We start from the raw sequence: 25962 nt of genomic DNA, 5'->3' as shown, positions 1-25962 counted from the left end.
GTATAAATAACAAATAGATTTATAAGAATATATATACCTGTCGACAACAACCCTTACGTTTTTTACCGGCCATAAAAAAGGGTTTAAAAAGCCATCAGCCATCAGGGTAGTAAAAAAAAAAATGTAATTGTCGATTGCACAGTTGTCCGATGAAGGATTAACTGCTTTCAACTGAGAATAATAGTAAACTACGGAAGTTTAAATTACTAGTTTTAAAAATATATAACCAACTAGTTATTTTTACCCTTCCATTTTTATTTGCCATAAATTTTTTTTAACGTTCATCAAATGAAACTTAACATTTTATATTTTTTTCGTACTAAAAAATATCATTTAGAAGAAATTTTTTTTATTAGTTCCATTTTTTTAGGGGAAAATCTCGATTTTCTGTAAAATTCTCAAAAATTTTATGTCAACAGCGATTTAAAAATGATCTAGATCATCAAATCTATCATTATGATACATCATTTTACGCAGAAATGTATACTCTACAAGATACCATTAATCATTTTTAATTTAATACAAGTTTTTACGGAAAAAATCCCGATTTAGTGCTAAAAACTCAATTTTTTCCAAAATTCTCAAGATTTTTTTTTTTTCAAAGCCCATTTAAAAATGATCCAGATGATGAAATGGATTGTTTTTATACATCATTCTACGCAGAATTCTTTGCCCTACAAGATAAAGTTATTATTTTTAACTGTTGACTTGATTTTATTTGAAAAAATCCCAATTTAATCTAAAAAATCGTCTTTTTCTTAAAAAAATCGCTGATAAAAATTCTCCCGGACTAAAAATTCGCTAATCTTAAATCCTTGAGTCCTGGACAACATAATTCCCTTTAAAAACTTGAAAACTCCTACACTAGACTTGTTATTCTCTACAACTCACCAGTAGAGAAGTTAGCTTGGTGCTTGGAGAACTGGCGTGTAATTTTTGCTCCGAAGACGTAACGGTAAATTGGCGGCCGCTGGCGTCCAATGAACCCACTCGATCCTCGCCACACATCCTCGCATACCGCGATTGCAAAAAAGCAAAAAGACGATTAATATTGTTGGTTAAAAAAATCAAGACTCTTTTGTCGTTTATTTAACAAGAAAATCCCCAAAATTCTGAAAGATAAAACAGAAAAATAGCAATTAAAATTAAAAGCCGAGGGATTTTGGGGCAAGTGGCGTAATACTATTACGTGATGGCATCCGCGGTAATTAGTATGTACAACACGGTCTTGGTAAGTCGGACACGTCCAAGTTGAAGGGTTTGATCGTCGTAGACACATAAATTAAATAAATTTTATTATGTAGATGGAGGGATTGGGATTTTCATTGATTCAACAATTGTCAACAAATAAAATGAGTGATGTTTATTTTTTGTTGTTGGTCTGCCTGACGATTACCGAGAGCTGACGGTGAACCGTTAGGTTACGGGCAAGCAAAAGTGAACAAAGTTGTGTCTCTGGAGCTTGCGGTACCTTAAGAATAAATATATATACTGTAGCCTGAGTTTAAGTAATCCACTACGTAATATATTGGATAACCTTGGCTTCCTTTTTTCGGTTTTTATTTTAGGGCTACCGTACCACGGATAGTAATCATAGGTAAGTGACACTGCGGGTTTTATTTTTGCTAAAGACTTACATGTTTTTTTTTTTAGAAGATTTAGATGAAAAAAAATACCTTTTTCGGAGGGATTTCAGGAAAATCCTGATTTTAGGACACTAAATTAAGATTTTTTTTGGCTAAGAAAATTTTTTTTAGAAAAATAAATGGATGTATCTTGTAGATGACTCAATTCTGCGTAAAATGATGTATAATGATATTGATTTTGAGTAATCCAACTATTCATAAAATTAATTTCAAAATTTTTTCGCACCAAATTTTAAGATTTTTCAACTTTATTGCATTAAATTGTGATCTATTTAGGTTTAAAAATTTTTTTTTGAAAAATAAATGAATACACCTTGTAGAGGACTAAATTCTGCGTAAAATTATATATAATAATAGTAAGTTTGAGTAATGCAAGTAGTTATGTGAAGCCTTCAAAAATTTTTTTTGGTGAATTTTTAAAAATTCGCGACTTATTTGCATTAAATCGAGATTTTTTTTGGGAAAAAAATTTTATTTTAAAAAACAAATGAATACACATTGTAGAGGGCTAATTTTTGCGTAAAATGATATATAATAATAATAAGTTTGAGTAATGCCAGTAGATTTGCAAAGCTTTTAAAATTTTTTTTTGTGAATTTTTGAGAATTGAGGATTTTTTTAAAATTAAATCAGGATTTTTTTAACTGAAAATAAATTTTTTTATCAAATAATTTAATGTAACTTGTACAGGACAAATTTCTGCATAAAATAACATGCTAGACTATTTTTTTCCAAGTATCATATCCTTAAAAAAAAAAAAATAGTTATAATAAATTTTCTTCCATGAACTTGAGAGCACACGTAACCGGTAAGAAAAAATATCTATAATATATGCTGCGTGTATGAATATACTACAGCCTCCATCTTGAGTTACAGTGAGTATAATAATTGCGCAATAAACTTGAGAAAATTTTCTTACTTTCAGATCTAACAATTGTTGCATGCGAACTTGACAATGGAAGGCAGAATATTTTTAAAATAAAATATTATTTTCTCACTAGTTTATTCTTATTTTTTATATTCATGTTTTATTTATGTATAAAGATTATAATTGCGGGTACTGATTAACCGAGCGGGTACCTGCATTCTATACTCTATAGGTTACCCAGGTAAGCGTAATGATTATCAGCTAAATAAATATAATAATAAAATATAAAATAATATTAAATTATATGAAAAGTTCGTGATTTTACGTGTTTACTTTCGGAGCGACCCGTTATTTTTTAAAACCAAGAGTCGCGGGTGATTCAAGAATCCGGGTATAGTGCCCGGCCATTTACGTCACTATATGCGTCATCATTTACCCACTAATTAATATGAGTATCAGGTGATAATTTTTTCAATTTAGGTTACATGCTCCTTTTATGTGATGCCTAAAATCATTTTAGTGATACGAGTTTATTTTTAATTTTATTTTTTTTTTTTTTTTTTTTTTTTTTTATATATAGTTACGATAGTGGAAAAAATTTTAAATCCTCATGATTTTATGCAGAATTTAGTCCTCTACAAGGAACAGCCATTCATTTTTCTAAAAAAAAGTTTTAAACCTGAATAGATCCTAATTTTGTGCAAAAAAGTCGAAAATTCACCAAAATTCATGAAAAAAAATTTTTTATTGAACTTTAAAAATGGTTGGATTACTTGAAATCATTATTATTATACATCAATTTACGTGTAATGAATCCCTCTAAAAGCTCTAACTAGTAAAATTTCAAAAAAAAATTTTTAAACCCAAATAGATCTCAATTTTATGGAAAAAAAGTCGAAAAATCATGAAAGTTGATGAAAAAAATTTTCAATTGAACATTAAAAATAATTGCATAAATGAAAATCAATGTTATTATACATCATTTTATGCAGAATGAAGCCATCTACAAAGTTCATTCATTTATTTATAAAAAAAAAATTTTTCAACCTCAAAAGATGACGATTTTCCGAAAAAAAAATGCAGCTGGTGTAGAATAATCAAGGTATTCTATTTCATATTCTGAATTCTCACGTATAATACAATAAAATTTTTCCACCGCTACGGACTAGAGACTAGACATAATATTAGTAGCAACAACTATTATAAAATAGTATATGTAATGACCGTCAGCGGAACTTTAAGTCCGCAACAGTGGCAGTGAACTCTCTCTGGTTCTTTCTCTTTCTTTGGCTCCCCTCTCTCTCCCTATTTCTTTCTCACTCTTACCGCTGATGTCTCTCTCGACTCGTTGTTCTATCTTTTTACAAACACGTTTGTCCGTAAAAGGAAACAGACATGACTTGAATCGGAATTACTACTATATACATTATATGTGTATATACTTACATATATGCATTTAATAGCCTAGCGGGCTCGTATGTTACAAAAATCCCTTTTTTAGATTTTTTTTTCTTCAAAAATAGACTGGGAATTTCGACCTTGAAAATTTTTATCTCTAGAGTGTAAATCTGAGTTAAATATAAGAGATAAGAATATTTTAGAGACATTAAATCAGGATTTTTTTAGTCGAAATTCATAAAAAATTCAAAATAAATGCTTGCATCGTTTAAAGCATAAAATTCTGCGTGGAATGATGTATAATAACGATACTTTTTATGCAATAGATAATTTTTGTCGCTAAATTCTTGAAATTTTGACGAAAAATTGACTTTTTGGTACTAAATCGAGATTTTTTTGATCAAAAAAAAATTTTTCTTAGAAAATCATGATCATACCTTCTAGAGCATTGAATTTTACGTATAGTGACATATAATAACAATGCTTTTGATGCTATAGATCATTTTTAAACGAATATTACAAAAAAATTCTCAAAAATTTTGCTAAAAATTGATTGTTTTGGTACTAAATCGGGGATTTTTTAATCAAAAAATCTATCTTGTAGAGCATTAAATTCCCCGTAAAATGATGTACATCAATCCAAATTTATCTACAATGGTGTCTGAAAAAATCCCAATCAAAATTAAAATTCCTGAAATTTTCCGTAATATCAGTCTCTTATAATCTCAATTATAATAAAAAGTAATGGTATTTCTGAAATCTTACGCTAGGCTAGAGCTAATATAACGGATAGTAAGCAATTTACATCAGTTATTGCATAAGCAGATCTTGGCCTTGACATTGCATCTTGATTGCGCGGCATATTATTGCACAATAAACCTATAATCCGTTTGATTCAACCGAACCAGAATAACAATAAATAAAATTAAATATAAATAATTACTTTAGGGATTACGACAGCGTAACATTACGGGTATTACATGTCCAAGTCCCAAAGGCCCGAGATTGGGGTGGGCGGACCCAAATACAAACCCACAAATACAATTACAGATACAGAGAAAGTCTTCGATCTCGGATGGTTTTTATCTTAGTTGCTAAGCGGGGCAACTCGGCCAGGAAAATCTTATAATTACTTCAATGTAATAATACCAACCGGTGATTTCAATGCTCGGAGGAAAGACAGCTCAGAATTATTATTTTTTTAGACTCATTATAGAGTCACTGTCTCCGTCATCTGTTTATTACAGCCTTCCGCATATTTTTTTTTTTTTTTTTATATTTTAATGGTATATCTATTTAATGTGAAGGCGTAGAAACAATGAATTTTATCACTTTTACATTTATATCCTTCATATATTAATGGCAATGTCTGTAATAAATCAAACTTAAGCCAAGGTCATCGGGTTTAGACAACCTTTCGATAATTGTCATTCATAGATGTTATTTCTATTGCTGATTTTTAGATAGTTGTCGCATGATAAATTATTATTGTTATACATCATTTTGTGCGGAATTGAGTCGCCTATAAGCTAAAAATCTTTGATTTTCCAAAAAAAATTTTTTTCATCTCAAAAATCCCGATTTAAGACAAAAAAGTCCAAAAATCAAAAAAAAAAAAAAAAAAACTTTCAATTCACCCTAAAAAATAGTTGGATTTTTAAAAATCAATGTCAGCATACATCATTTTACGCAGAATTAAGCCCCCTACAAGGTCCGTTAATTTAATTTAATGAAAAAAAATTTTTTTCCCAAAAAAATCCTGATTTAAGACAAAATAGTCAAAAATTCTTAAAAATTCTCCGAAAAAAATTTTCAATTGGTCCTAAAAATTCGTTAGATTTCTAAAAATCAATTTTATTATACATCATTTTACGCAGAATTAAGCCCTCTATAAGGTCTATTAATTTAATTTAGTAAAAAAAATTTTTTTCCCAAAAAAAATCCCAATTTAACAGAAAAAAATTACCGGATTTTTGATAATTAATTATGAAAAAAGTTGTAAGTTATCAAAAATAAAATTTTGCAACCCCCCTTGAAGCTTCTGAGCTCTTAAAACCCCTAAAAGTTTTCTCAAACAGGTATATTTCGAGAAAAAACCTGTAACATACTCTAAAAATACAGTATTATAACGCTCGATGAACAGGATGAGCTTAGGATCTAAAAGGTCCGTTTTAAAGCCACGAGGCCGGCATGGCAATGTCTTATAATACCTAACCCACACTACATAACAAGAATACTGAAATAATGTATAGTGAGAACCACAATATACAACTCACGATCCGAGAGCGGAGAACCGCTTGAGCGACTCTGCGTAGTAGACGCTTAGCCGTAAGGTGGAGGGGCAGCTGGTATGTATTATGAGAGCCAAGGTAGCTGTGCAGTAGTATAGAGAGCGGGTGGCGGGGCGACCGGGGCCAACAGGTACAAGTAAATACCTTCGAGGAATAAGTGGGGGGGGGGGGGATGACTCTTAACTCACGGTCGGGGCCCAGGGTCCCGTCCGACATCCAGGCAAAGCCCCAGTTGCTCGCGAGGATTCGTCTGCACCACACCTTAGTTTCGTTTATTAAAAACCCTCGACGTATTCCAATAATCTCAAGTGATTTATGATCTATGACAATACCCAGTGAGTGGATCCATAGATCCCTGATCTATGATCAGTTTAGTAACTAAAGTGAAGTTTAAGGTCAGATCAGTGTCGGGTTTAAGTGTTTTAGTTTAGTTGAGTGATCTAGACTAGTGATCAAAATGCCCAAGATATTTCTGATAAAGAACCGGCTGCACCAGCAGCAGCTGAGGTTATTGGAGGCCCAGCACCTCAGCAAGTCACCCCCTAGTGGAAAGGATAGCCCTCTCACCACCGAACCACTAAGTTTGATCGTCAACAAGCACCAATGTAAGTAATAACGTTATTCCCTTTAATTTTAAATCGATTTATTCAGGGCCTGCCCTTCACTCACTTCAGTCTCACTCATCCGAGGGTCCCTTTCTTTTACAGATCGCGATAAAACCGAGGACGACCGAGCCACAACACCTGAATCAGTTCGTAGTGTCAGTCCGCCCGGATCCCCCCCGCCACAATGGCAGCCTTCATCGGGCCCAATAAATTCCGGTCCACGGCGCTTTATCTCCAGCATATTGGGTGGAGATGTTCCGTACGGCAGCCGAAGCCACGTGCTGACTCGTGCGGAGCGCAAGGAGTACGGGAGTCCGGTTATTTTGCCGGAGAAATTACCCCGGACACCAGACAAAATAGACCTGCCGCGTCCGGTAACACCACCCAAGACCCCGAGAGTCGAACCACCCACCAGAGTGTCAGTGATCCAGCGGGTCCCCACCAGAAAAGAGACCATTGAGATTCCGAGAACTGAGCCTGAACAGGAGCAGCCGATTGACTATGCGGTTCCTAAGAAGAAAGAGGAAGATCAGGAGGAGGACAAGGAGGGTGCTAAGGCCTCCAGAATAGGGAACTCGATCGCCAGGCCTTTGCTGGCCATGCGGCTGTCTGCTCCGCAGACGGTCAACTGTGCTGCAGGTCATGGCCGAGCTAGCTCAGGGTCTGGATCTTCTGGAAGCAGTGGGGGCAGCTCAGGAGGCAGCTACTCGGGTGGTTCTGGTGGTGGAGATCTTGGAGGTGCTTCAATTGGTGGCGGAGGAGTCGGCGGTGGAAGCGCTGGTGGCGGCGCTGGAGACGGCGGCATGAATCCTGGAGGAAACGGCCGGGGTAACTACGGTCCTAGTTCACCACCTTCTGGATCTCTTCCGCCGTTCTATGAATCCTTGAAAGGTGGGAACAATCTAGCTAATTTCGTAAACCAATATGGCCAAAATGGATTCCTGACGCCGACAAATGTTGGAATGGAGTGCGACACAGGCCAGCCGGAAATCCAGCACCAGTACAACGCTCAGGAAGGCAAGCAGTACTCGTTGCTCCAAAACGTCTGCGCGTCTTACGGCCTGGTCCTCAAAGAAGAGACTGATGAAGATGATCTCGCGGACTACAAGATCCAGCCGGACTTGCTGGGTGGGCAGTACGGGTACGATGTGACAGATTCAGGGATGATGGTTGACATGGTAACTGGAACAATGGTAGACCCACTCCAGTTCACAGCGACCTTGACATTTAGCTCTCCATCTGACCACACCGCGCTACTTGAGAGCCTGACAGACGCTGCGGAATTATTCCTCCCTCGACTTCCAGCCGATGAAGGTGGAACCGACCTGCTGGAGGATTCCCTGCACTCGCCGGGATCAGCAGAGGGACCTATGACCACTCCAGTGGAACCATCAGTGGACCCGTTCCCGGAACACAGTCTAGCACTTCGAGGGTTCGACAGGCAGTACAATCAGTTTGCCCTGTCGAAGCTTTCGAGCCTTCCGTACCCCGAAGAGAGCAGCTACCAGCCTCTTGCCAAAGAACGCCCCGAGCTGGCCCTGCACATCAACCAAGGCCAGACTGAGCCCCAGCTCCAGCAGCTACAGATCCAGGTCCAGAACCCTGCGCCGCATCAGGGGCTGCTCAGCCCAGGACTGACCTTCTCCAGTAGTAAGTATCCTATTAGCTCAAATCTAGTGACGGTAATCAGTGATGGTACTGATTAGTTGATGTTTCAGGCCTGGACCTTGATGGCAGCAGCACGGGAGGCAGTCTTCCAAGTCCTGGAGGCGTTAGCTCTGTTGACAACTCCACCAGCACTTCTCCGGCTTGCGGGTTGATGGAGCACGCGCCCAGTCCGTCGGGAGTCAGCGCCACTGTGAGTTCGAGTGGCGAATCCCGGCCTGGTGCTCTTCAACAGAGGGTAGGCATTCCGGGTGGCAGGACAACCTGCCAACTTGAGTGCTTTCTCTCGGCTGGATTCACCAGATACTAATTTTTTTTTTTTCTTCCAGCTTGGTCTACCGGGTGACTGTCAGCTTGAGTTCGTCAATGGAGGTCACGGGATCAAGAATCCACTGGCTATTGAGGGCCAGAGACAGACCACGCGTGATGAGGAGCGAACCACCAGGCCCCCTTCCGGCAAGGTAAGCCTTAAATCCTGATCTAGGATCTAGAATCCTGGACCTTGAACGGAACTGGACCTTAAAAGGCGATTTATTTCAGGATGATGACCCCAACAGATTCTCCTGCAGGATCTGCAGCAAGACCTTTAGCCTCCAGCGGCTCCTGAACCGGCACATGAAGTGTCACAGTGATGTCAAGCGGTACCTCTGCACATTCTGCGGCAAAGGATTCAACGACACCTTTGACCTGAAGCGCCACACGCGCACCCATACTGGTGTCAGGCCCTACAAGTGCAATCTATGCGAAAAAAGCTTCACCCAGCGGTGCTCCCTTGAGAGTCATTGCCTTAAAGTTCACGGTGTCCAGCACCAGTACGCTTACAAGGAGAGAAGGACAAAGGTAAGGATCCAACTTACCCACTTGTTAGGTGATAATTAGTCGGTTGGTTATAACAGGTGATTGCTTTTAGGTCTATGTATGTGAAGAGTGCGGCCACACCACCCAGGAGCCAGAAGTCCACTATCTTCATCTCAAGGACAAACATCCCTACAGTCCAGCCCTGCTGAAGTTCTACGATAAAAGACACTTTAAGTTTACCAACAGTAATTTTGCAAATATGCTACTGCAGGTGCGCACCTAGATTTATCATTTGATGGTTAGGCCCCCGGAAATAGATTTCAAGCTCAGTATTTGTTCAGGTTTTATGGGTTTAGATGTAAATATGTAATGGGTGGTGGGGGAATTTTTTTAGGTTTAGAATCGTGCACCGGATAGATTTAAGGGATAATATACGAGTCAGGGATGATGGGAAGAAATAGATTTTTAAGAGGGGGGAGCAGTTTTGGGACCCATAAGACCTAAGAACTCTAGATGGGACAATTAATAGACTTAGAATTAGGGATTAAAATTAAATTTTTTTTAGATTTATGGGAATAAATTTGGGCCTATAAGGCCCTAAATTAATTATTTTGGGACTTATGGGACCTAAAATAAATTTAGGGCCCGTAGAATCTTAAATCTTATTATTTAACGTCAAAAATAATTAATATAACTCCTCTGACTTCGTTTAATTAATTCGGTTACAATTATGACACCCTTTAAGGGAATTGCGCGCGCATTTATTTAAGGGTGACCTGTGATAGGGCAACGGTTATTATTTTTATTTTCATCAATTAATATTAATTATTTAATAAAATCTTCAATTAATGTTTTAATTTTTAACAATTATTTTATTTTCGCAGTGATCAAGAGGAATCATTAATTTAAGATGAGATTATCATTATTATAATTTTTAATTTTACTCTATTATTATTATTATTATTATTATTATTATTATTGTAATTTTTATCATAATTATGTTAAATATCGCAATTATAATTTCTCCCACGAGTAATTTTTTTTATAATTATAATTATAATTATTATTATTATTAATATGTTTATAATAAAAGTGGGTTCGTGCAATTTATTATCAATAGAGGGTAAAAAAAATCACTAATAAATCACCGTAATAAATATATATATTTATATAAATATTTAATGTATTATTGAGTAGATATTAAAAACGTAAAACGGTGCATAAATAATAAATATATATCTGTAAATAATAAAACAAAAAAACAAAAAAAAAAAAAAAAAAGACTGTAAATAATGATAATAATAACTACCGGCACTTTGATACTTAAAAAATAAAAAATTAAAAAAAAATAAAAAATTAAATTAAATTAAATAAATATATTTACTTAGATAATATATTAATAATAAAATACTCATATATGAAAATAGATATTTTTATAAATTAAATATTCATATTCTACTAGATTTTATTCATAGTTTATTTATTTGTTTACTATTATTGTATTAAGATAAAAGTATATATATATATATATATATATATATATATATATATATATATATATATATATATATATATACAAAAATGTGAGAAATTATTAATAAAAATAAATTGTTTATAACTTTTACTAATGTAATTATACTCACTATTAATTACACTCCTTAATTATTAAAATTGGTTCAATAGTTTAAAAGTTATCGTCAAAATTCACTGGATCAAGAAAATTTACATATTATTCATTTTTAGCCTGTAATTTTGTTTTTAATTTAACTCTAAAACTACTTGACCGATTGTTTTCAAATTTTGTAAGGATCAAAAGGTGACAATACCAAGTTAATTTCTTCAAACCAGATCAAAATCGGTTGAAAACTTTGCGAGTTATCGCCAAAACTCATTGGATCAAGAAAATTTACAGAATACATCGAGAATTTCACTTAAAACAAAAAGTTGCCAAGCCGGCTAGACAACCAGAGCCTCAGTAGTTTATTTTTAGACCCTTGCTTGAGGTACCACTCAAATAAAAGAAACCCGAGGCGTCGAAGGGTCAATGCCGTTGGTGATTTATTCATTTTACCGAGGCAGTTCAAAGAGACTGGCTAACTAGACGACCCAGTCACGCAATATGAATAATAATAAAGGAGCTGATTGAAGTATTATTACTCTGGTTGATATTTCTGAGTAAAAGTTTTGGATCCGATTGTTTTTAAAAATGTCATCGCCAATTCAAGACCCTAAATGCTTTGTCAAAAGGGCATTTACTTTGCTGAGGTATAAAAAATAATTTTAAATAATTTATTTATTTATTTACACTTGTGTATTGTTATAATTCAGATTTACCGGACCCTTCAGATACGAATCTGATAATGTATTTTTGAATATTGGAATTAATATTTTTAAAATAATAAATTTTATTGTCCAATCTGGAGTTATTGCCACGATTATTTACGATACTATATCTAATTTTACATTAATGATATTATCAGAAAATATTTGTTACATTTTTCCAATGTCAGTTATACTAACTAAAATGATATTTTCATTGTTTAATGAAAATAAAATAAGAAAAATTGTCGATGAAATTTACAAGCCAATAATGATCTTCAGGCACTCATCAGGTGAGTGACTATTTTTAATTTTTTTTTGTATTTTTTAATGATTCAAAACCTTGACGGCAGATGTTGGTGTCTTGACAATAATCCGAATAGCAATGTCGTATCAATTTTTCGACAGTGTAATTTATATAGTCGTATGCATAAGCGTAAGCGCAACGACCTTCCTGTTGGCGGAGACAGAACAATTTGAATTACCAATCCGCGGAGTATTCCCAGTGAATGCAACAGTCTCGCCAAACTACGAGGTGATCTTTGCAATTGAAATTTACGCGATTATAATAAATTGCTGGTGGGTGTACAGCTTTGACGTAGTCTTGCTGAGTTTGGTGAGATGGATGACAATCGACCTGGAGATACTCCAGCTGAACTACCGGCAGTGTCCACTTCTGAACAATCCACGCGGCACCTTGATGGTCAGCCGAGAAGGATTTGACGCTATTGAAAAGTATAGCTTCATCAATGAGCTGAAAAATGACGACGAGATCTACAACTTTGTTCCCTTCAACGAGGACCAGGTCCACGTCAAAGAGGATTCCTTTTTGAAGAGGTTCACCAGCTGCTTGATCCACCAACGGCAGGTCATCAAAAATGTCAACGATGTCAATAATCTCTTCAGCGTGGTACTTGCTATCCAGACGATCTCCAATTGCACCCTCACCTGTATGGGCCTCTTCGGACTGGTTGGAGTAAGGACCAATAAGACAGGTGCTACCAATCAAATTTCATTTATTTTTTTATCCTAGCAGAGCATCAAGAAGCACACCAACCCGGCGAACGATATTGTCATGCTTCAGATCGGGTTCTTGAACCTCCTTTACTGGTCTGTCTTCGGGCACATGCTGATAGTCCAGGTAGGTGTCTTTGTTTTTTTGTTTTCAGTAAAAAGTGCCATTATCATCACTGGGATACTTTTAGCACGACTACTTGATGAACAGCATTTACGAGTGCGGATGGGAGAACCATACTGATGACAAAGACTTCGCACAGGTTATGATAATCACTATTATACAAGGAATGACACCGATAGTGATAACAGCCGGACACTTTTTTGATCTCTCAATGAAAACCTATCTGGCGGTGGGTTTTTAGTTTTTTTTTAAACAGATTCTAATGGATCATTTCAATGGTGGTTTTCTTACAGGTTCTCAACAAATCTTACTCGTTTTTCGCTATTCTCAACACTGTAACTACCGAAGAAGATTTTCAATAGCTAATTAATAAAATTTTTGTTGGAAAATTATGTAGTGTTCCCAAATTTTGGGTAATAAATTTTTAAATAATTTATGTCCAGATTTTGACCTCATTACTGTTTCTAAGGGGAGTTACTATGCTTACCTGGTTGCTAAGGGGGCGTGACTATGTTTATCAGGTTGCTAAGGGGGCCGGTGCTAAGCTCGCCAGGGTTATTGAGTGGGCGTTTCTAAATAAAAATCTTCAAACAAAACCTTCAAAGAGGAGGATTGACATCATGCGTCAAAAAAGGATTAATTATTGATACCAAAAATGATATATTAAATTTTCTATCAATTTATATCTTTATCAAATCATCTAATAAGATAAATTTTCTATACCCGTCACCTTTTTATTAATTTTAAACAACGAAAAGTGCATTTAGACTTGAGGATAGTCTAAAGAAGGCCTGATCCGGAATCTGACCAATAAGTTTCGTTCCAAGGTCGTGCTAAGGAAAGAAGACATCTGGAGGCAAATAAACCCGTTTCGGTCAGAGCCTAGAGTTGACCAGGGTTCGGTAAGCATTTTTGAAGTTCCTGAGTTTGGGTTTCTGTAAGTTTGTGCAGTTGCAATATAATTAAATCAAAGAGGAAGTAAATCCATACTTACCCAGTTTTAGCGAAATTAGTCCAAAATTCAATGAATCTCCGTTGAATGTTCCACTCTACTGAGCCTTGTTTCGGTGGTTCAATTCCTATTTTCTTGTGGATTTTCATGTTGAAAATGTAGCTGACATCCTCGCAGTGAGATGCTCCTAATTATCCAAGAATCATTAGCTGCAATCAATAAAATTAACACCACCACCAACTGACCTTTCAAATTGGTCTTCATGATCTTTTGGATTATCGCCGTGTCCTCGGAGAAATATCCAAACTTGAAGTAGTAACAGGGAACATCTTTAAGCTGTTGAATCTCCAAAACATGTTGAACATCAGCCACAAAATGAACATAACTCATTAACTGGATAACATTCTGAATGTTCTTCCCTGAAATCTCCTTGTCATCCATGAAAAACTTCCGAACGGCATCTAGAGAGATATTTTGGTGCTCTAAGAACCGGGCGGTTGATGGATGGAACACCAGATTCGGATTTTGGTTCATCAATGAAAAGTGCTCGTCAGTTAAACCTAAGAAACTTTTGATCAGAATCAAGATTATCAAAGATCCATAAACTTACCAGCTAGCTGCATGATAGCTTCGTGGGTGGTTGAGCCTAGAATGCAAGGAACCCTGATCCCCTTCTTGATAGCTTCTTCAACAGGGATCTTTAGGAAGGGAGTTTTGGCATAAGAATCCACTGAAGGGCCAAAGTTGTTGACGCTAAGCTTCCAAGTGGAGAAAGGAACCTCGGCCTTTAGGAGATCTTTAACCTGGACTGTCTTCAGGAGCTTAAGCACCTCAGCCAGGTCTCTGGACTGGAGCCCCAAGGCTCCAGCAATCTTAATAGCTGATTCTTTCATACTATCCACGGAAACACTGGCCCAAGGGTTGCTAGCCACTCCACTCTGGAGTATCGCTTTGTGGAATAATCCCTCTGCTAGGGGTGATATCGCCAAGTAATGAGCTGCCGCGCCACCAGCGCTGTATCCGTAGATAGTGACATTGGTTGGATCACCACCAAAATTAGAGATGTTTCTGGTTACCCACTTGAGAGCTAGCACCTGGTCCTTGAGTCCCTGGTTCCCGGGCGCGGATTCATCTTCCAGGTTAAGGAACCCTGTAGAATATCATTTCCCCTTTAGTCCCTTCTATTAACATTGATTCAAAGAAGTATTAATCTTACCCAAGATTCCCAGGCGATAGTTTATCGTTACCACAATTAGTTCCTCTACCAGAAAATCAGGACCCAGGACGTTGTCATTCCCAGAGCCAAAAGAGAAGTTCCCACCGTGGATCGCGAAAATGACAGGCTTTTTGGCAGTCAAATCCCTGGTGTAGACGTTCAAATATAGACAATCATCATCACCAATGATTTTCTTGTTAAACCAGTTAATCTGTCCGCACTTTTTTGCGTGACGACTCGCGTCCAAGGTTCCAGACCAATACTTTACTGGCTTAGAGTCCTGGAACCTCCGGCGTCCAACAGGTGGCTCAGCGTAGGGAATTCCCTTGAACGCAAGAAACTTAACACCATAACAATTGACTTGTTCAACTCCTCGAATCAATCCCTCTTGGATTTTTACAACTGGATGCTCCATTTTAAACCAAGCCGAGTTTCTTATTGAAGATTTACGAGTCTAACCTTTTTTATCTTGGACTCCATTTACCGCGGTGATGAGTTAAAAAATAAGTCCGTAGGTTGCTAAGTGCTCTTACAGATCAAACAGAACGACGGCAATAAACATCATTCAGATCGTTAAATACCGATTTATTTAAAACAGTCTAGGTTAAAAAGATCAAACCAGAATATTTATTACCATCAAGTAGGATATCGTGGCCTTGATGATCTGAAAAGGAGCTCCAATGACAAGCTGGTGATTCTCTGACTCATTCTCTCACTCAGCACTTTTACTATTATTCTTTAGCTCTAGCTTTAACTTTAAATAAAAACCCTCAGTTTTTTTTTTTTTCTTGCACCTCCCTCTGATCGATAAAAAAAAAATTCTTTTTACGATCAAAGCTAGGCTTTAGGCTAAAATAATAAAAAATTTATTTTTATCGTAACATCAAAAGGAATAATTTTTTCAAGCCTCGGACGATTTCAAGCGATCGATGCCAAGTATTTATATGAATTATATTCCAAGACAATTCTAGTCGTGTTCCTGATATATCAAAAATAAAAATGGTTTTGACAACGCATCGTGAGACTCTTGATATTAATTTGAAGATCGTTAAGTAAAACAAGATATTATAATTGATAATAATAGTACCTTTAATAAATATTTATCTACAGAATATTTGGTATTTATGGATACTCTAAACGACCATTGGGCCAGTACATAGCGACTGTCGCTTTCCGTACGTTCAACATAATAATAACAACCCTTGTGATAATCACAAACACGGCTGATTTTTTCGTAAATATTAACGAGCTAAGTGAGGTATCTTACAACATTGGCTACATACTTCCGATGATAGCAACAAGCTTGAAAGCCCTGGCGTTATTCATGCGACAAACTGCCCTAACGCAGATTATCGAAGACGTCCACATGCCAGTGACTAGGCTGATCACCTGCTTAGACATTGGGGTGGTAAATCTGATAAAGAAATCAGTGTTTTATCAGAATCTTGATTTCCGCATCTTCATATTCGCTACCTCATGTGTTTGCGTAACAGGTCTGCTGCCAATTCGTCAAATATTGAACACCCGACAGCTGATGATCCGCGGGGTGTTTCCCTTTGACGAGACGCCTTATCCAATTTTTGAGATCATCTATACGCTCCAGTATTACGGATTAATGATAGAGTGCGCGTGGTGCGTGATATTCGACCCTGCGGTGATGGGCCTTGTCAGGTGGATCACTTTTCAGATTAACGTTCTACAGTCTAACTTTCAGCACTGCGACGACGGAATTCCTCGTGGGTATTTTGTAATAACTGATAATAATCTGGAGAGGGAGCGTGAACGACAAAGCGACAACAACATTAAGATCCTCAATAAGTCGTTTATTCCCTTTACCGAGAAAGAGGCCAATGTGACCAATGATTCGTTTCTTCTGAGGTTCTGCCACTGCGTTAAAAATCATCGCCGGCTGATCGAAATTCTTAACCGCTTCAATGACCTGTTTGGGCTGATTCTTTTTGCTCAAATTACCTCTGACTGTCTTCTCACCTGCATCGGCTTGTTTCAATTCGCTTTGGTAATTCATCGGCTGGATCATCCCTCGGTGGTCGTTATTTTAATCACGTTGCTGTTTTAGACAATCAAACGCAGGAGGAAGAACTTGTTCCGCGATCTCGTGATGCTCGGATCTGGCCTTATCCACTTGGGCTACTGGTCCATTTACGGCAATCTACTGATCAATGAGGTAATGTCGTCCTGATTAATGATTCAATCGCTTGATCAAAATTTTGGTATTTTAGCATCATAAACTCGCTAAAAGTGTCTACAATTGCGGGTGGGAGAATCATATTAGTAGCCCCAAGATCAAGCCAGTTATTGTATTTGGGTTCTATCAGGCACTTACTCCCATGGTGATGCAAGCTGGATACTTTTTTATTTTTTCAATGAAAACTTATCTGTCGGTAAAAGTCATTTATGTTTTTAATTGTTTTATTTAATTAATATCCAGCTCTGCCTTTTATTATTATTATTATTTATTTTCAGGTGATACAAAAAGCTTACTCTTACTTTGCAATTCTTAATACCATGATTGAATAGGATTTTTTTGTACACATCAAAATGCTACTAGTCATTACTAAATCCACGTTGCAAATGATATGTACTCAAAGGTTTAATAGAAAAAAAAAAAAAAAAAAAAAAAAAATCAACACTTTATTTCTAAATTTTATTATTATATCAATTTATTAATCAAAGTAACAATTGTACTATAAAATAATTTAATTTATTTATTTTCTTCATAAGCTTGAATCTGGGAAAAAAAAAAAAAAAAAAAAAAAAAAAAAAAAAATAACAATCATTGTAATTAAATAATTATAAATAAATAATCATAAAATTCACTTACTTGACTATCAATAGCGTCAAATTGCCATTTCCAAGTGTGGTTGTACAAGAACTGCCTGTGATCATACCGATTGTCATCAGGTGAATAGCATTCAATGTGGCAAGATGGCGTGAGGATTGTCATTTTGTGCCTATTTATCGCGTAGCACCGGTAAAAGTGTTTGACCTTTAAAATAAAAAAAAAAAAAACCTGACTGTAGAATCTTGAAATGTTCAACCAGGATAAGCTTGGTCCTTACCTTATCAGCGACTTCTCTGGTGGAGCAGTGGCTCCAAAGGGGAACCAGCTTACAGAACATGGAGAACGGTCCAGCACACTGGACCTTTCTGAGTCTGCCATAGGTCGAAAGCTCCTGGTAAGTCATCCCCATATCAACCTCATCCAGCTGGGCCAGTTGTCCATCAATCAGCGGTTCCAGTTCCGCGGTAGCGGGAGCTTGGATGATCTTACCCAGTGACGGAAGATTGAACTTGTAGCCAAAGAAGGTAATGAATTTCTTGAGGTCGTGCTTGGAGATCCCGCCAATTGGGTTGATATCAGCGCTGCTGCAATCGTACTTGGTAAAGTATCCACGAAGAGACTCGTCGACGTTGCTGGAGCCGAGAACAAGGAGTCCTCCAGGTCTCCCGCGGACCCAGAGCATCAACTGGGCCAACAGATAAGAGATCACCATCCTCAACCTCGCTTGGACATTTTGTAGAGCGAGGTTTTCTCTCGGGGAGCCACCGTGGGTCCGGAATCTGGGTATCAGGTTCGAGACCTGCTGGAATATTCCAAGGACTGCTGATACTGCCGTGTCAATGATGATGCTGTGGTGATAGGAGCCAATATCAGACGCCAATTCGGTGGCTCGGGACTTGGTCTCGGAGCTAGAATTCTCCGTTGCCATGTAGCAGGTCACCAGCAAGGTGTTGCACAGCTGCTTCGGGTCCTTTGGCACGTAGGTAAAGTCCCCAACGATCTTCTGGACGTCTGCTAGGACCTGGTTATCTGGAAAGGTTGCCGATAAAGGAATTATCTCAGGCTGATTAATTAACACAACTTACCTCCATTTTTGACAGCGTCGACGATCATGTTGCACATAGAGAAGACTAAGCACGCAGCTGATGAAGAATCAACTCCTCCACTTAGAGGCAGGAAAAATCCACCCTGACAAGAACGCCTGAGGTAGTCCCACATCCAGCAAGCAGGTGCCATAGAAATCTCCTCCTCAGAAGTGTGAAACTCTCCGACTTCCTTTCTGCTGTCCAAGCTCTCAGTGTCCATCATATCATTGGTAAGCTTAAAGGGCCCGTTATCGCAAACTGAAAATTCAACCTTGACCCTGGGGTAAGGATTGCTCCTAGCAGCAGAATGAGTTCTTGATCTAATATTGTTCCGGTAGGTCCTGGAAGATTAATATTTTTAAATCAACACCATCAACCCAAATATTATCAACCTGACTACTAACCTGACATCCTCAAGATCAATTGTAGCAACAGTAACCTCGACCTCAGCCAATGAAAATTGCTTTCCTGCTGTGACAATCTCGCCGTTTAAAGACACTGAGCTGGACCCGTTGAAGAACATCCTGCCACCGTCGCACCCGCGCAAATTGCTGTACATATAAACGCCCCCGGCTTTAGCAGTGGCAGACTTAACGCGATCAGTTATCATATGGGCCTTGCGAATTACAAAGACACTTCCACTGGAATTGGAGATTATCTCAACTCCGTCCATCGACATGTTTATGTGGTTTGAAGCTGGATGCCACAATTCCTCGCAAATTTCAAACCCGATGCAGGTGTCTCTGGTGGAGATAACAGCGTCGCCAATTGGAACTACAGTTTGTCCGGTTACCTGGGTAATTATCCTTGGTAGGAAAAAGTCTTCGACAGTTCGTTCCTGCGGATCAGGAAATCAGCTCAGATTGATCCTATACCTTACCTTGGATTAGGATGAACTTACCTTGGTCCAGGGAGAGAACCATCTGCTCTCTCGGTACATGATAGTGTCACACATTTGCATCTTGGGGCGTATCAGCAGAATTCTAGAGTTGAGGAAGGCGACGCGGCAATTGTAAATGACGTTCTTGTGCATCACCGGCATTCCAACATCAATAATCATATCCTGGCAGACACTGGAGGCCAAAAGAGTAGCTAAAACCTGCCAGCTGTGCAACCTGGTGTCACTTTCGAAGAAGTGATCCTCGCAGTTATACCCCCTGGAATCACCAGTTTGCTTATTTATTGTCAACCCACTACCAAGATTCCTTCTACTTACGATATCTCCAACTCGGGCCCACTGCGGAACTTGGCGCCAGCTGCCTTTGCCTGACTGATGCTCTCCAGGATCCTCCGGAGGTTCCCATCAAAGTCCATCGCCCATTGGTTCAGGGTACTCACCGCCACAGTCACAATTCGCCCCATTCTGGAACAGACCGAGAGACTGACTGTCAAAGAAATCTCAAAGGAGAAGTTGTTAGGGAGCGGGAGCGGGAGTGGGAGTAGGAGGGCTGATTGATCAATACGGTGAGTTAGTACCGCGGAAGGTCTACATGGATCTAGCCACCAGCCCAATCAAAGAATTGCAAGCCGCACTCTTTCCAGTCCAGCCTATTCCAGGTAAATGATGATAATGGTTAATCAGGATACTACTGATGATATATTTATCTGCTCCAGGTGGGCTTACCACCCAAATTCTCCAGGAACGGTTTGGAGTGATCAAACGGGACCTGGACTCTCTCCCGGTAACCACGGGGCTGGTAAAGTTCCGGGAGGTAGTAGACGTTCAATTGACGGACGTGGTCGCCCAGGAACCAAGGTGGCCAACAGAGTGCAAGGTTTGCTTGGTTATAATCTAAGTTCTAGGTTCTAGATAATATTCCTTTCTAAATATTCCTTTCTAGGTTATAGCAGAGCGGGTCCGTCATATTGACTACACACCGTCAGTCCCGGAGCCTTATTACTCTCCAACAGGAAGAGAACCCAAGCCTAAGCCAATTAATGATGAATTTGGAAGTCTGGTATTTAATTACTGCCCGATGAGCGTCACGAACTACGTAAGCATTGGTTAATTTTTGGTAAATCAGGTGATTGACCCGCAATTTAGTTCACCAGGTCTTGCATCGGAGGAACGGCTATAGAGTCGCTGTCCTGCGTGGTACTGGATGACGATCTCCAATTCGAGTCCAGATTCGAGTCTGGGAACCTCGGCAAGGTCATCAAGATAACAGACACCTACTACCAATTGTACCTGAGGAAAGACCTTTACACCCAAAGACACATGCAGTGGTTCTACTTCAGGATCTCCAACACCAGGAGTAGGATCATCTACAGGCTGTCGATAGTCAACCTCTGCAAGGAGGACAGCTTGTACAATGAAGGGCTCAAGCCACTGCTGTACTCTCTGAAGGACGCGAGCCTCCATGCAGTTGGTTGGAGGCGCTGCGGAGAGAACATCAGCTACTACAAGAACGACTCTTCGTAAGTAAGGTAAGGGCTGATCAGGAAGACTGCGACTGATCTTGTCTCTTCCAGGGATGAAGAGCGAGAGAAGCACACCCTGACCTTCAACATCACCTTTCCTCATGACCAGGACACGGTTTACCTGGCGCACTGCTACCCCTACACTTATTCCGACCTCCAAGAGTACTTGGCCAAGTTGTCCAGCGACCCGGTTAAGGTAAAATTCACCAAGCTGAGGCTGCTCTGCCGAACTCTAGCAGGGAACAGTGTCCATTACTTAACCATCACTGCTCCAGTCAATGAGGAGGGAAAAAAAAAAAAAGGGATTGTTATTACTGCTAGGGTTCATCCCGGTGAGACACCCTCCAGCTGGATGATGAAGGGAATCATCGATTTCCTGACGGGGGAATCTAACCAAGCTAGGGTGAGTACCTCACGGACAAGGTACTTGATTTGAGTACTAATGCTTCCTCTTTCCAGGAGCTAAGAGAGCGGTTTATCTTCAAGTTGGTCCCAATGCTGAATCCAGATGGCGTCATCGTAGGAAACAACCGATGCTCATTGAGCGGTAAAGACCTGAATCGGCAGTACCGAACAGTGATGCGAGAAAGCTACCCCAGTGTTTGGCACACCAAGCTGATGATCCGCCGGCTGATGGAGGAGTGCGGGATTGCCATGTACTGTGACCTTCATGCCCACTCTCGGAAGCACAATATCTTTATCTACGGATGCGAGAGCAAGAGGGCTTGCTACGGCAAGCTAGCTGAGCAGATTTTCCCGCTGATGCTTCATAAGAACGCAGCGGATAAGTTTTCTTTTGAGAGCTGCAAGTTTTACATTGAAAAAGGGAAGGAAGGAACAAGCCGAGTGGTGGTCTGGCTGATGGGGGTTCAAAATAGCTACACCATGGAGGCTTCGATGGCTGGTTCCAAGCTTGGGTCCCGGTCAGGGACCCACTTTTCTACTCAAGACTATCAACAAATTGGCAAGGCCTTCTGCGAGACTTTAATAGACTTTTCTGATGATGATCCCGTCAAGGTAGCTTACGTCCTACGTTCTACCTCTTTCTTAAACTAATTAATGGTTCTTCTAGGAGAAGCTGAGGAACAAAATCCTCTTGAGGCTGATCAAGGAAGGCTCCAGCGCCGATGAGCCAACCAACATCAACCTGACTGATTACTCCAGCGACGAAGGCGACAGTGACTCTTCTGAGGACAAGATTATAAACAAATCTAATCCCATTGAAAGCGAGGAGCTTGATGATGACACTGGGTTCTTGAACGTCCCGCCGCCATCACCCCAAATGACCAAGGCCCAGACGCTCCGTAAGCTCAGGAAGACCAGGACCAAGGCACAGCTGAGGGAGACCTATCGAGTTAAGAGGAAGCTCATGGTAAGTTTCAAAGTTACTTTAGGATCTTTCTGATAATTGATGTCTTACGGTAGAGTCGTCAAGCCCTGGACCTGCCCTCAACTGACCCCGGCAGCGACATGTGCTGCGAGGAGGACCTGGACAACTACGCTAAGCTGCCTGATGATGAAATTAAGAACAGGAGGAGTCCAAGGACCAGGTCAATGCGGCTGCCGGTTATGAGAAACAACATCCAGATCAAGCTCACTGAGCTCAGACAGCAAATCTGGACGACCAGGGTGCTCCACCAGGTGGACGGAAACCTGCTGGACACGGAACTGGTCCAGTTGGCCATGGTCAGCAACGAGAGCAAGGCCATGCTTAAGTGAGTAACCTACCAGGTGATCTAGGATCACACTTAAGGTCTGTTGGGCTGTTGGTTTCAGGTTGTGCTCCAAGAAGCTCAAGTCCCTGGAGCACGAGGCCCAGATGGAGACCAGGAAGCCCAAGAAGAAGACTAAAGACGCTCTTGACAAGCGTAGCAAGGTCAAGCGCAGGACTGAGGAGAACCTCCAGCCCAGGGTTGCTGGCCTAGAGGCGCTCAAGCTCTTTGAAGTTGGAAAGCTGCCCAAGAGCTCTTCCGGGGGCAACAACAAGAATTCCCAAGAGCAGAGGAGGAAGTTCAGGAAATCTGGGATTGTTGCTGGAGCTGCGGTTCATGTTGCCAAGGGAAAGATCAACCTTGCTCCTGCTAAAAACTCCAGTTCCAGTTCTGATGAAGTTCCTGGGGTTGGAAATGCTGCTCCAGGTTCCAGTAGGAAGGGCCGGAGGCTTAAGCTTCAGGCTTTTAGTGCTAATCTTCTGATTGGCAGGGAGAAAAGTACGAAGTGACTGATTACGTCACAGCTGCCAGGAAAATTTTTTTTTTTTTTTTTTTTTTTCAAGGTCAAATAGGGAAGTTTTATTTCTAGGCACTGTAACTTTTTTAATATTGATTTTTCCGGAAAAACTTAAGAGACTTATTTTGTCCAGAATTTAATTTTCTACAAAGTATGTAGGAACAAATTTGATGAAAAAATTTTTTAAGGGCAATTAGTTTGAAAATTGAAAAAAAAATTTTCCTGAAAGTATTATTAGTGAGATTTTGTAAATTTTAGTAAATTATATTTGTTATTATTATTATATTCACTGCCTGTTATTATTGAATAAATTTATTAATAGAAAAAAAAAATTATTTTCTTACCTTAATTTATTATTATTCCTCTTATATTATTGAAATTATTTTAATCCTTTAAATTATCTGCAAAAAATGATAATAATAAAAATTGTAAACAAATTTATAAGACTAAGGTTAATCGTAAAAAAAAAAAAAAAAAAAAAAAAAAAAAAAAAAAAATTTATTACACTTCAAAATAAAATAAATTAATTTATCAATTACGTTACTTAAGACTATTTTATTAAAAAGAAAGATTATTAATATGAAAAAAAATTAATTAACTAAAAAATAATAGATTAAAAAAATAATATTGTGATCGCAATATGATAACAAAGTACCGGCGATGGGAGAAACGCAAACAAAATAAATATTAAAACATTGAGTTGCTGCCATCTGACGGATTTTCGAAGAGGTATTTGTAAAATTGCCGTAAGGCAGTAGCGACATCTATTGAACTAGAAATTATTCCTACTTATGATTAATGCGAGTAAGTTTTTGCTTACTATCGATAAGCTGAAATTTAAACTACTAGAATTCAAATTTGCGCTCATGAATTTAAGAATTGCATATATTTTTATGCTTTGATATATTTGAACAATCACGTTACGAAAAGTTTGATGCCACATACATTTTATCTCAATTTTATTATGAGATTTAAAAATTTTTTAAGTTCAGACACGGAATTAAAAAAAATAATAATAATAAATTTATAAAGAATTTTTATTTATTTTTTTTATGAATATAAAGGAATTGGGAAATAATACAAATAATAACTATACTGTTAATAAATTACCATTATTGTTATTTATATTATTATTATTATTATTCTTACAGTTAGTATATTTATTACATATATATATATATATATATATATATATATATATATATATATATATATATATTTATTCATTTATATTAATACCAAAACATGAAAGAAAAAAAAAAAAAGGTGATTAAAAATAATTCACAGCCAAATAAGTTCAAACATATCAAAATGAGTTTCATTCATCCGTCGCGGCTATTTACAATCTCATTCGCCCAATAATTAATAATTAATAAATAATAAATAATAATAATTATCATTATCGTTTTAGTCTAATAAAAGTTTAATGTCAGAAAAGCATTTCCTAATTATTATTATTATTATTATTATTATTATTATTATTATTATTATTTATAGTAGCGTTACCGATCGCTTAATGATTAATTGATTAATTATTATTTAATGTATCAACAATCTAGTGATTAAATAAAGATATTTATATATTTTATATTAACTTATCAGTTAAGATATTTAATATTTATTGAGTCTATCAATAATTAATAATTAATTAGTTAATAATAAATATCATTGTTATTATTATTATTTTGTTATTAAATGCTCAGGGGGATTATCCCCGGAGTCCGATTCTCCGAGGGCCCAGCCTGAGCTCCGTCCGTTACTGCTGGACCACTCCGCACAACAAGGCGGTTAGTGATCACAGCAGGCCAAAGTCATTTCCCTTAAGAGACGGAGAGAACCAAGTAAAACAGCCTTCTGCATCCTAACTGCCAAGAACTCAGCTTTTGATGAGCAAGCTGGAACTTTGGCAAGTGAGGGTACAAAAGACTGTTTCATCCCTCCTAGGACGCCAACAATCAGGACGACAAGCTTGACACGGTAACCTGGGTAAAGTTGGCCAATTTCAAACAGGAGATCCTGATATATTTGTCTTTTGTGCTCTTCTTTGGCTGAGATGTTGTATTCAGCCGGGGCCGAGAACTCAATGACATAAATGTCACGAGTGGCCTTGTCGAAGAGCACAATATCAGGTTTGTTGTGATCTATCCGCCGGGTTGTTGCAAATGGCATGTTCCAATAAATTTTGCAACTGTCATTCTCAACAACCTGGGGAATATCTCCTGGCAAATAAGGCAGCACTGGTGTCACGTCAATACCGTAGCAATGACGAAGATAGTAGTACAGTACTCTCAGGGCAGCATTGTGACGCTGGATATATGCACCTCTCGCCAGCACTGGACATGCCGACAAAAGGTGCATAAGCGTCTCCGGATGTTGTCTACACCTCCTACAGGACGTGTCCGGAAGCTGCACCTGGAGCACCTTGCTACGGTACTCAAGAGTGTTAATGACACCATCTTGGCAGGCAAATATGAACCCTTCAGTCTCGGACATCAGGCCCGCTGACTTTAAGAAGGAAAACGTCAGCT

The 25962-nt window shown here is 38.4% G+C and overlaps 6 protein-coding genes across 10 annotated transcripts; 4 read left to right on the top strand and 2 right to left on the bottom strand.

The window, feature by feature from the left end:
- The first annotated feature begins 6398 nt into the window (after window positions 1-6398).
- LOC141533955 (uncharacterized) lies at window positions 6399-10295 on the top strand. 4 transcript variants are annotated; one of them, XM_074253086.1, is made up of 7 exons: window positions 6399-6808; window positions 6911-8458; window positions 8515-8711; window positions 8803-8934; window positions 9014-9313; window positions 9384-9542; window positions 10156-10295. In XM_074253086.1, the coding sequence occupies exons 1-7, from the start codon at window positions 6661-6663 to the stop codon at window positions 10156-10158; spliced, it is 2487 nt and encodes an 828-aa protein (XP_074109187.1). In that variant the 5' UTR covers window positions 6399-6660; the 3' UTR covers window positions 10159-10295. The 4 variants fall into 4 exon arrangements, with proteins under 4 accessions (XP_074109187.1, XP_074109188.1, XP_074109189.1 ...); XM_074253087.1 differs by having other exon boundaries at window positions 8527-8711; window positions 9384-10295; XM_074253088.1 differs by having other exon boundaries at window positions 8515-8666; window positions 9384-10295.
- A 649-nt stretch (window positions 10296-10944) lies between these two features.
- LOC141533968 (uncharacterized) lies at window positions 10945-13114 on the top strand. The gene is made up of 2 exons (XM_074253106.1): window positions 10945-11536; window positions 11600-13114. Exon 2 carries the CDS (start codon window positions 11976-11978, stop codon window positions 12621-12623), a length of 648 nt encoding a protein of 215 aa, XP_074109207.1. The 5' UTR covers window positions 10945-11536; window positions 11600-11975; the 3' UTR covers window positions 12624-13114.
- Window positions 13115-13384: 270 nt separating this feature from the next.
- On the bottom strand, window positions 13385-15436 carry LOC141533960 (carboxylic ester hydrolase-like). The gene is made up of 5 exons (XM_074253094.1): window positions 14897-15436; window positions 14291-14830; window positions 13926-14240; window positions 13723-13867; window positions 13385-13663 (listed from the first exon to the last, which is right to left on the bottom strand). Exons 1-5 carry the CDS (start codon window positions 15309-15311, stop codon window positions 13492-13494), a joined length of 1587 nt encoding a protein of 528 aa, XP_074109195.1. The 5' UTR covers window positions 15312-15436; the 3' UTR covers window positions 13385-13491.
- A 123-nt stretch (window positions 15437-15559) lies between these two features.
- Window positions 15560-17521, top strand: LOC141533963 (uncharacterized). Its single transcript, XM_074253100.1, has 4 exons — window positions 15560-16913; window positions 16974-17081; window positions 17137-17298; window positions 17381-17521. Exons 1-4 carry the CDS (start codon window positions 16185-16187, stop codon window positions 17432-17434), a joined length of 1053 nt encoding a protein of 350 aa, XP_074109201.1. The 5' UTR covers window positions 15560-16184; the 3' UTR covers window positions 17435-17521.
- Window positions 17263-24099, bottom strand: Nadsyn (NAD synthetase). Of its 2 annotated transcripts, none has more exons than XM_074253090.1 (9): window positions 23940-24099; window positions 23779-23835; window positions 20001-20147; window positions 19686-19941; window positions 19189-19622; window positions 18785-19125; window positions 17977-18728; window positions 17739-17903; window positions 17263-17292 (listed from the first exon to the last, which is right to left on the bottom strand). In XM_074253090.1, exons 3-9 carry the CDS (start codon window positions 20144-20146, stop codon window positions 17278-17280), a joined length of 2109 nt encoding a protein of 702 aa, XP_074109191.1. In that variant the 5' UTR covers window position 20147; window positions 23779-23835; window positions 23940-24099; the 3' UTR covers window positions 17263-17277. The 2 variants fall into 2 exon arrangements, with proteins under 2 accessions (XP_074109191.1, XP_074109190.1); XM_074253089.1 differs by lacking the exon at window positions 17263-17292 and adding an exon at window positions 17530-17645 and having other exon boundaries at window positions 23940-24094.
- On the top strand, window positions 20275-23470 carry LOC141533689 (cytosolic carboxypeptidase 2). The gene is made up of 9 exons (XM_074252699.1): window positions 20275-20341; window positions 20399-20559; window positions 20626-20778; window positions 20829-21202; window positions 21257-21608; window positions 21665-22222; window positions 22278-22577; window positions 22631-22920; window positions 22982-23470. The coding sequence occupies exons 1-9, from the start codon at window positions 20275-20277 to the stop codon at window positions 23424-23426; spliced, it is 2700 nt and encodes an 899-aa protein (XP_074108800.1). The 3' UTR covers window positions 23427-23470.
- Window positions 24100-25962: the final 1863 nt, after the last annotated feature.

This window comes from Cotesia typhae, unplaced genomic scaffold (assembly GCF_013202065.1).
Source record: "Cotesia typhae breed Kobodo isofemale line unplaced genomic scaffold, CoteBio_Ctyphae scaffold_121, whole genome shotgun sequence".
NCBI lineage: Eukaryota > Metazoa > Arthropoda > Insecta > Hymenoptera > Braconidae > Cotesia > Cotesia typhae.
Note: the sequence above shows the minus strand (reverse complement) of the source record. Positions and strands in the feature narration are given on the sequence as shown.

What these genes read in the sequence shown, in the direction of transcription:
- LOC141533955 (XM_074253085.1), top strand. Translation starts at nt 6,661, where the DNA reads ATGCCCAAGATATTTCTGATAAAGAACCGGCTGCACCAGCAGCAGCTG. An exon ending in GATCGTCAACAAGCACCAAT is followed by an intron (nt 6,809 to 6,910) that starts GTAAGTAATAAC and finishes TTTCTTTTACAG; the next exon opens with ATCGCGATAAAACCGAGGAC. An exon ending in AGGACTGACCTTCTCCAGTA is followed by an intron (nt 8,459 to 8,514) that starts GTAAGTATCCTA and finishes GGTACTGATTAG; the next exon opens with TTGATGTTTCAGGCCTGGAC.
- LOC141533968 (XM_074253106.1), top strand. Translation starts at nt 11,976, where the DNA reads ATGTCGTATCAATTTTTCGACAGTGTAATTTATATAGTCGTATGCATA.
- LOC141533960 (XM_074253094.1), bottom strand. Translation starts at nt 15,311, where the DNA reads ATGGAGCATCCAGTTGTAAAAATCCAAGAGGGATTGATTCGAGGAGTT. An exon ending in CTATCGCCTGGGAATCTTGG is followed by an intron (nt 14,831 to 14,896) that starts GTAAGATTAATA and finishes GATATTCTACAG; the next exon opens with GGTTCCTTAACCTGGAAGAT. An exon ending in ACTAATTTCGCTAAAACTGG is followed by an intron (nt 13,664 to 13,722) that starts GTAAGTATGGAT and finishes ACAAACTTACAG; the next exon opens with AAACCCAAACTCAGGAACTT.
- LOC141533963 (XM_074253100.1), top strand. Translation starts at nt 16,185, where the DNA reads ATGATAGCAACAAGCTTGAAAGCCCTGGCGTTATTCATGCGACAAACT. An exon ending in GCTTGTTTCAATTCGCTTTG is followed by an intron (nt 16,914 to 16,973) that starts GTAATTCATCGG and finishes TTGCTGTTTTAG; the next exon opens with ACAATCAAACGCAGGAGGAA. An exon ending in GCAATCTACTGATCAATGAG is followed by an intron (nt 17,082 to 17,136) that starts GTAATGTCGTCC and finishes TTGGTATTTTAG; the next exon opens with CATCATAAACTCGCTAAAAG.
- Nadsyn (XM_074253089.1), bottom strand. Translation starts at nt 20,146, where the DNA reads ATGGGGCGAATTGTGACTGTGGCGGTGAGTACCCTGAACCAATGGGCG. An exon ending in GGGCCCGAGTTGGAGATATC is followed by an intron (nt 19,942 to 20,000) that starts GTAAGTAGAAGG and finishes TGGTGATTCCAG; the next exon opens with GGGGTATAACTGCGAGGATC. An exon ending in GGTTCTCTCCCTGGACCAAG is followed by an intron (nt 19,623 to 19,685) that starts GTAAGTTCATCC and finishes CCTGATCCGCAG; the next exon opens with GAACGAACTGTCGAAGACTT.
- LOC141533689 (XM_074252699.1), top strand. Translation starts at nt 20,275, where the DNA reads ATGGATCTAGCCACCAGCCCAATCAAAGAATTGCAAGCCGCACTCTTT. An exon ending in CGATGAGCGTCACGAACTAC is followed by an intron (nt 20,779 to 20,828) that starts GTAAGCATTGGT and finishes CCCGCAATTTAG; the next exon opens with TTCACCAGGTCTTGCATCGG. An exon ending in GAGAGCAAGGCCATGCTTAA is followed by an intron (nt 22,921 to 22,981) that starts GTGAGTAACCTA and finishes TGTTGGTTTCAG; the next exon opens with GTTGTGCTCCAAGAAGCTCA.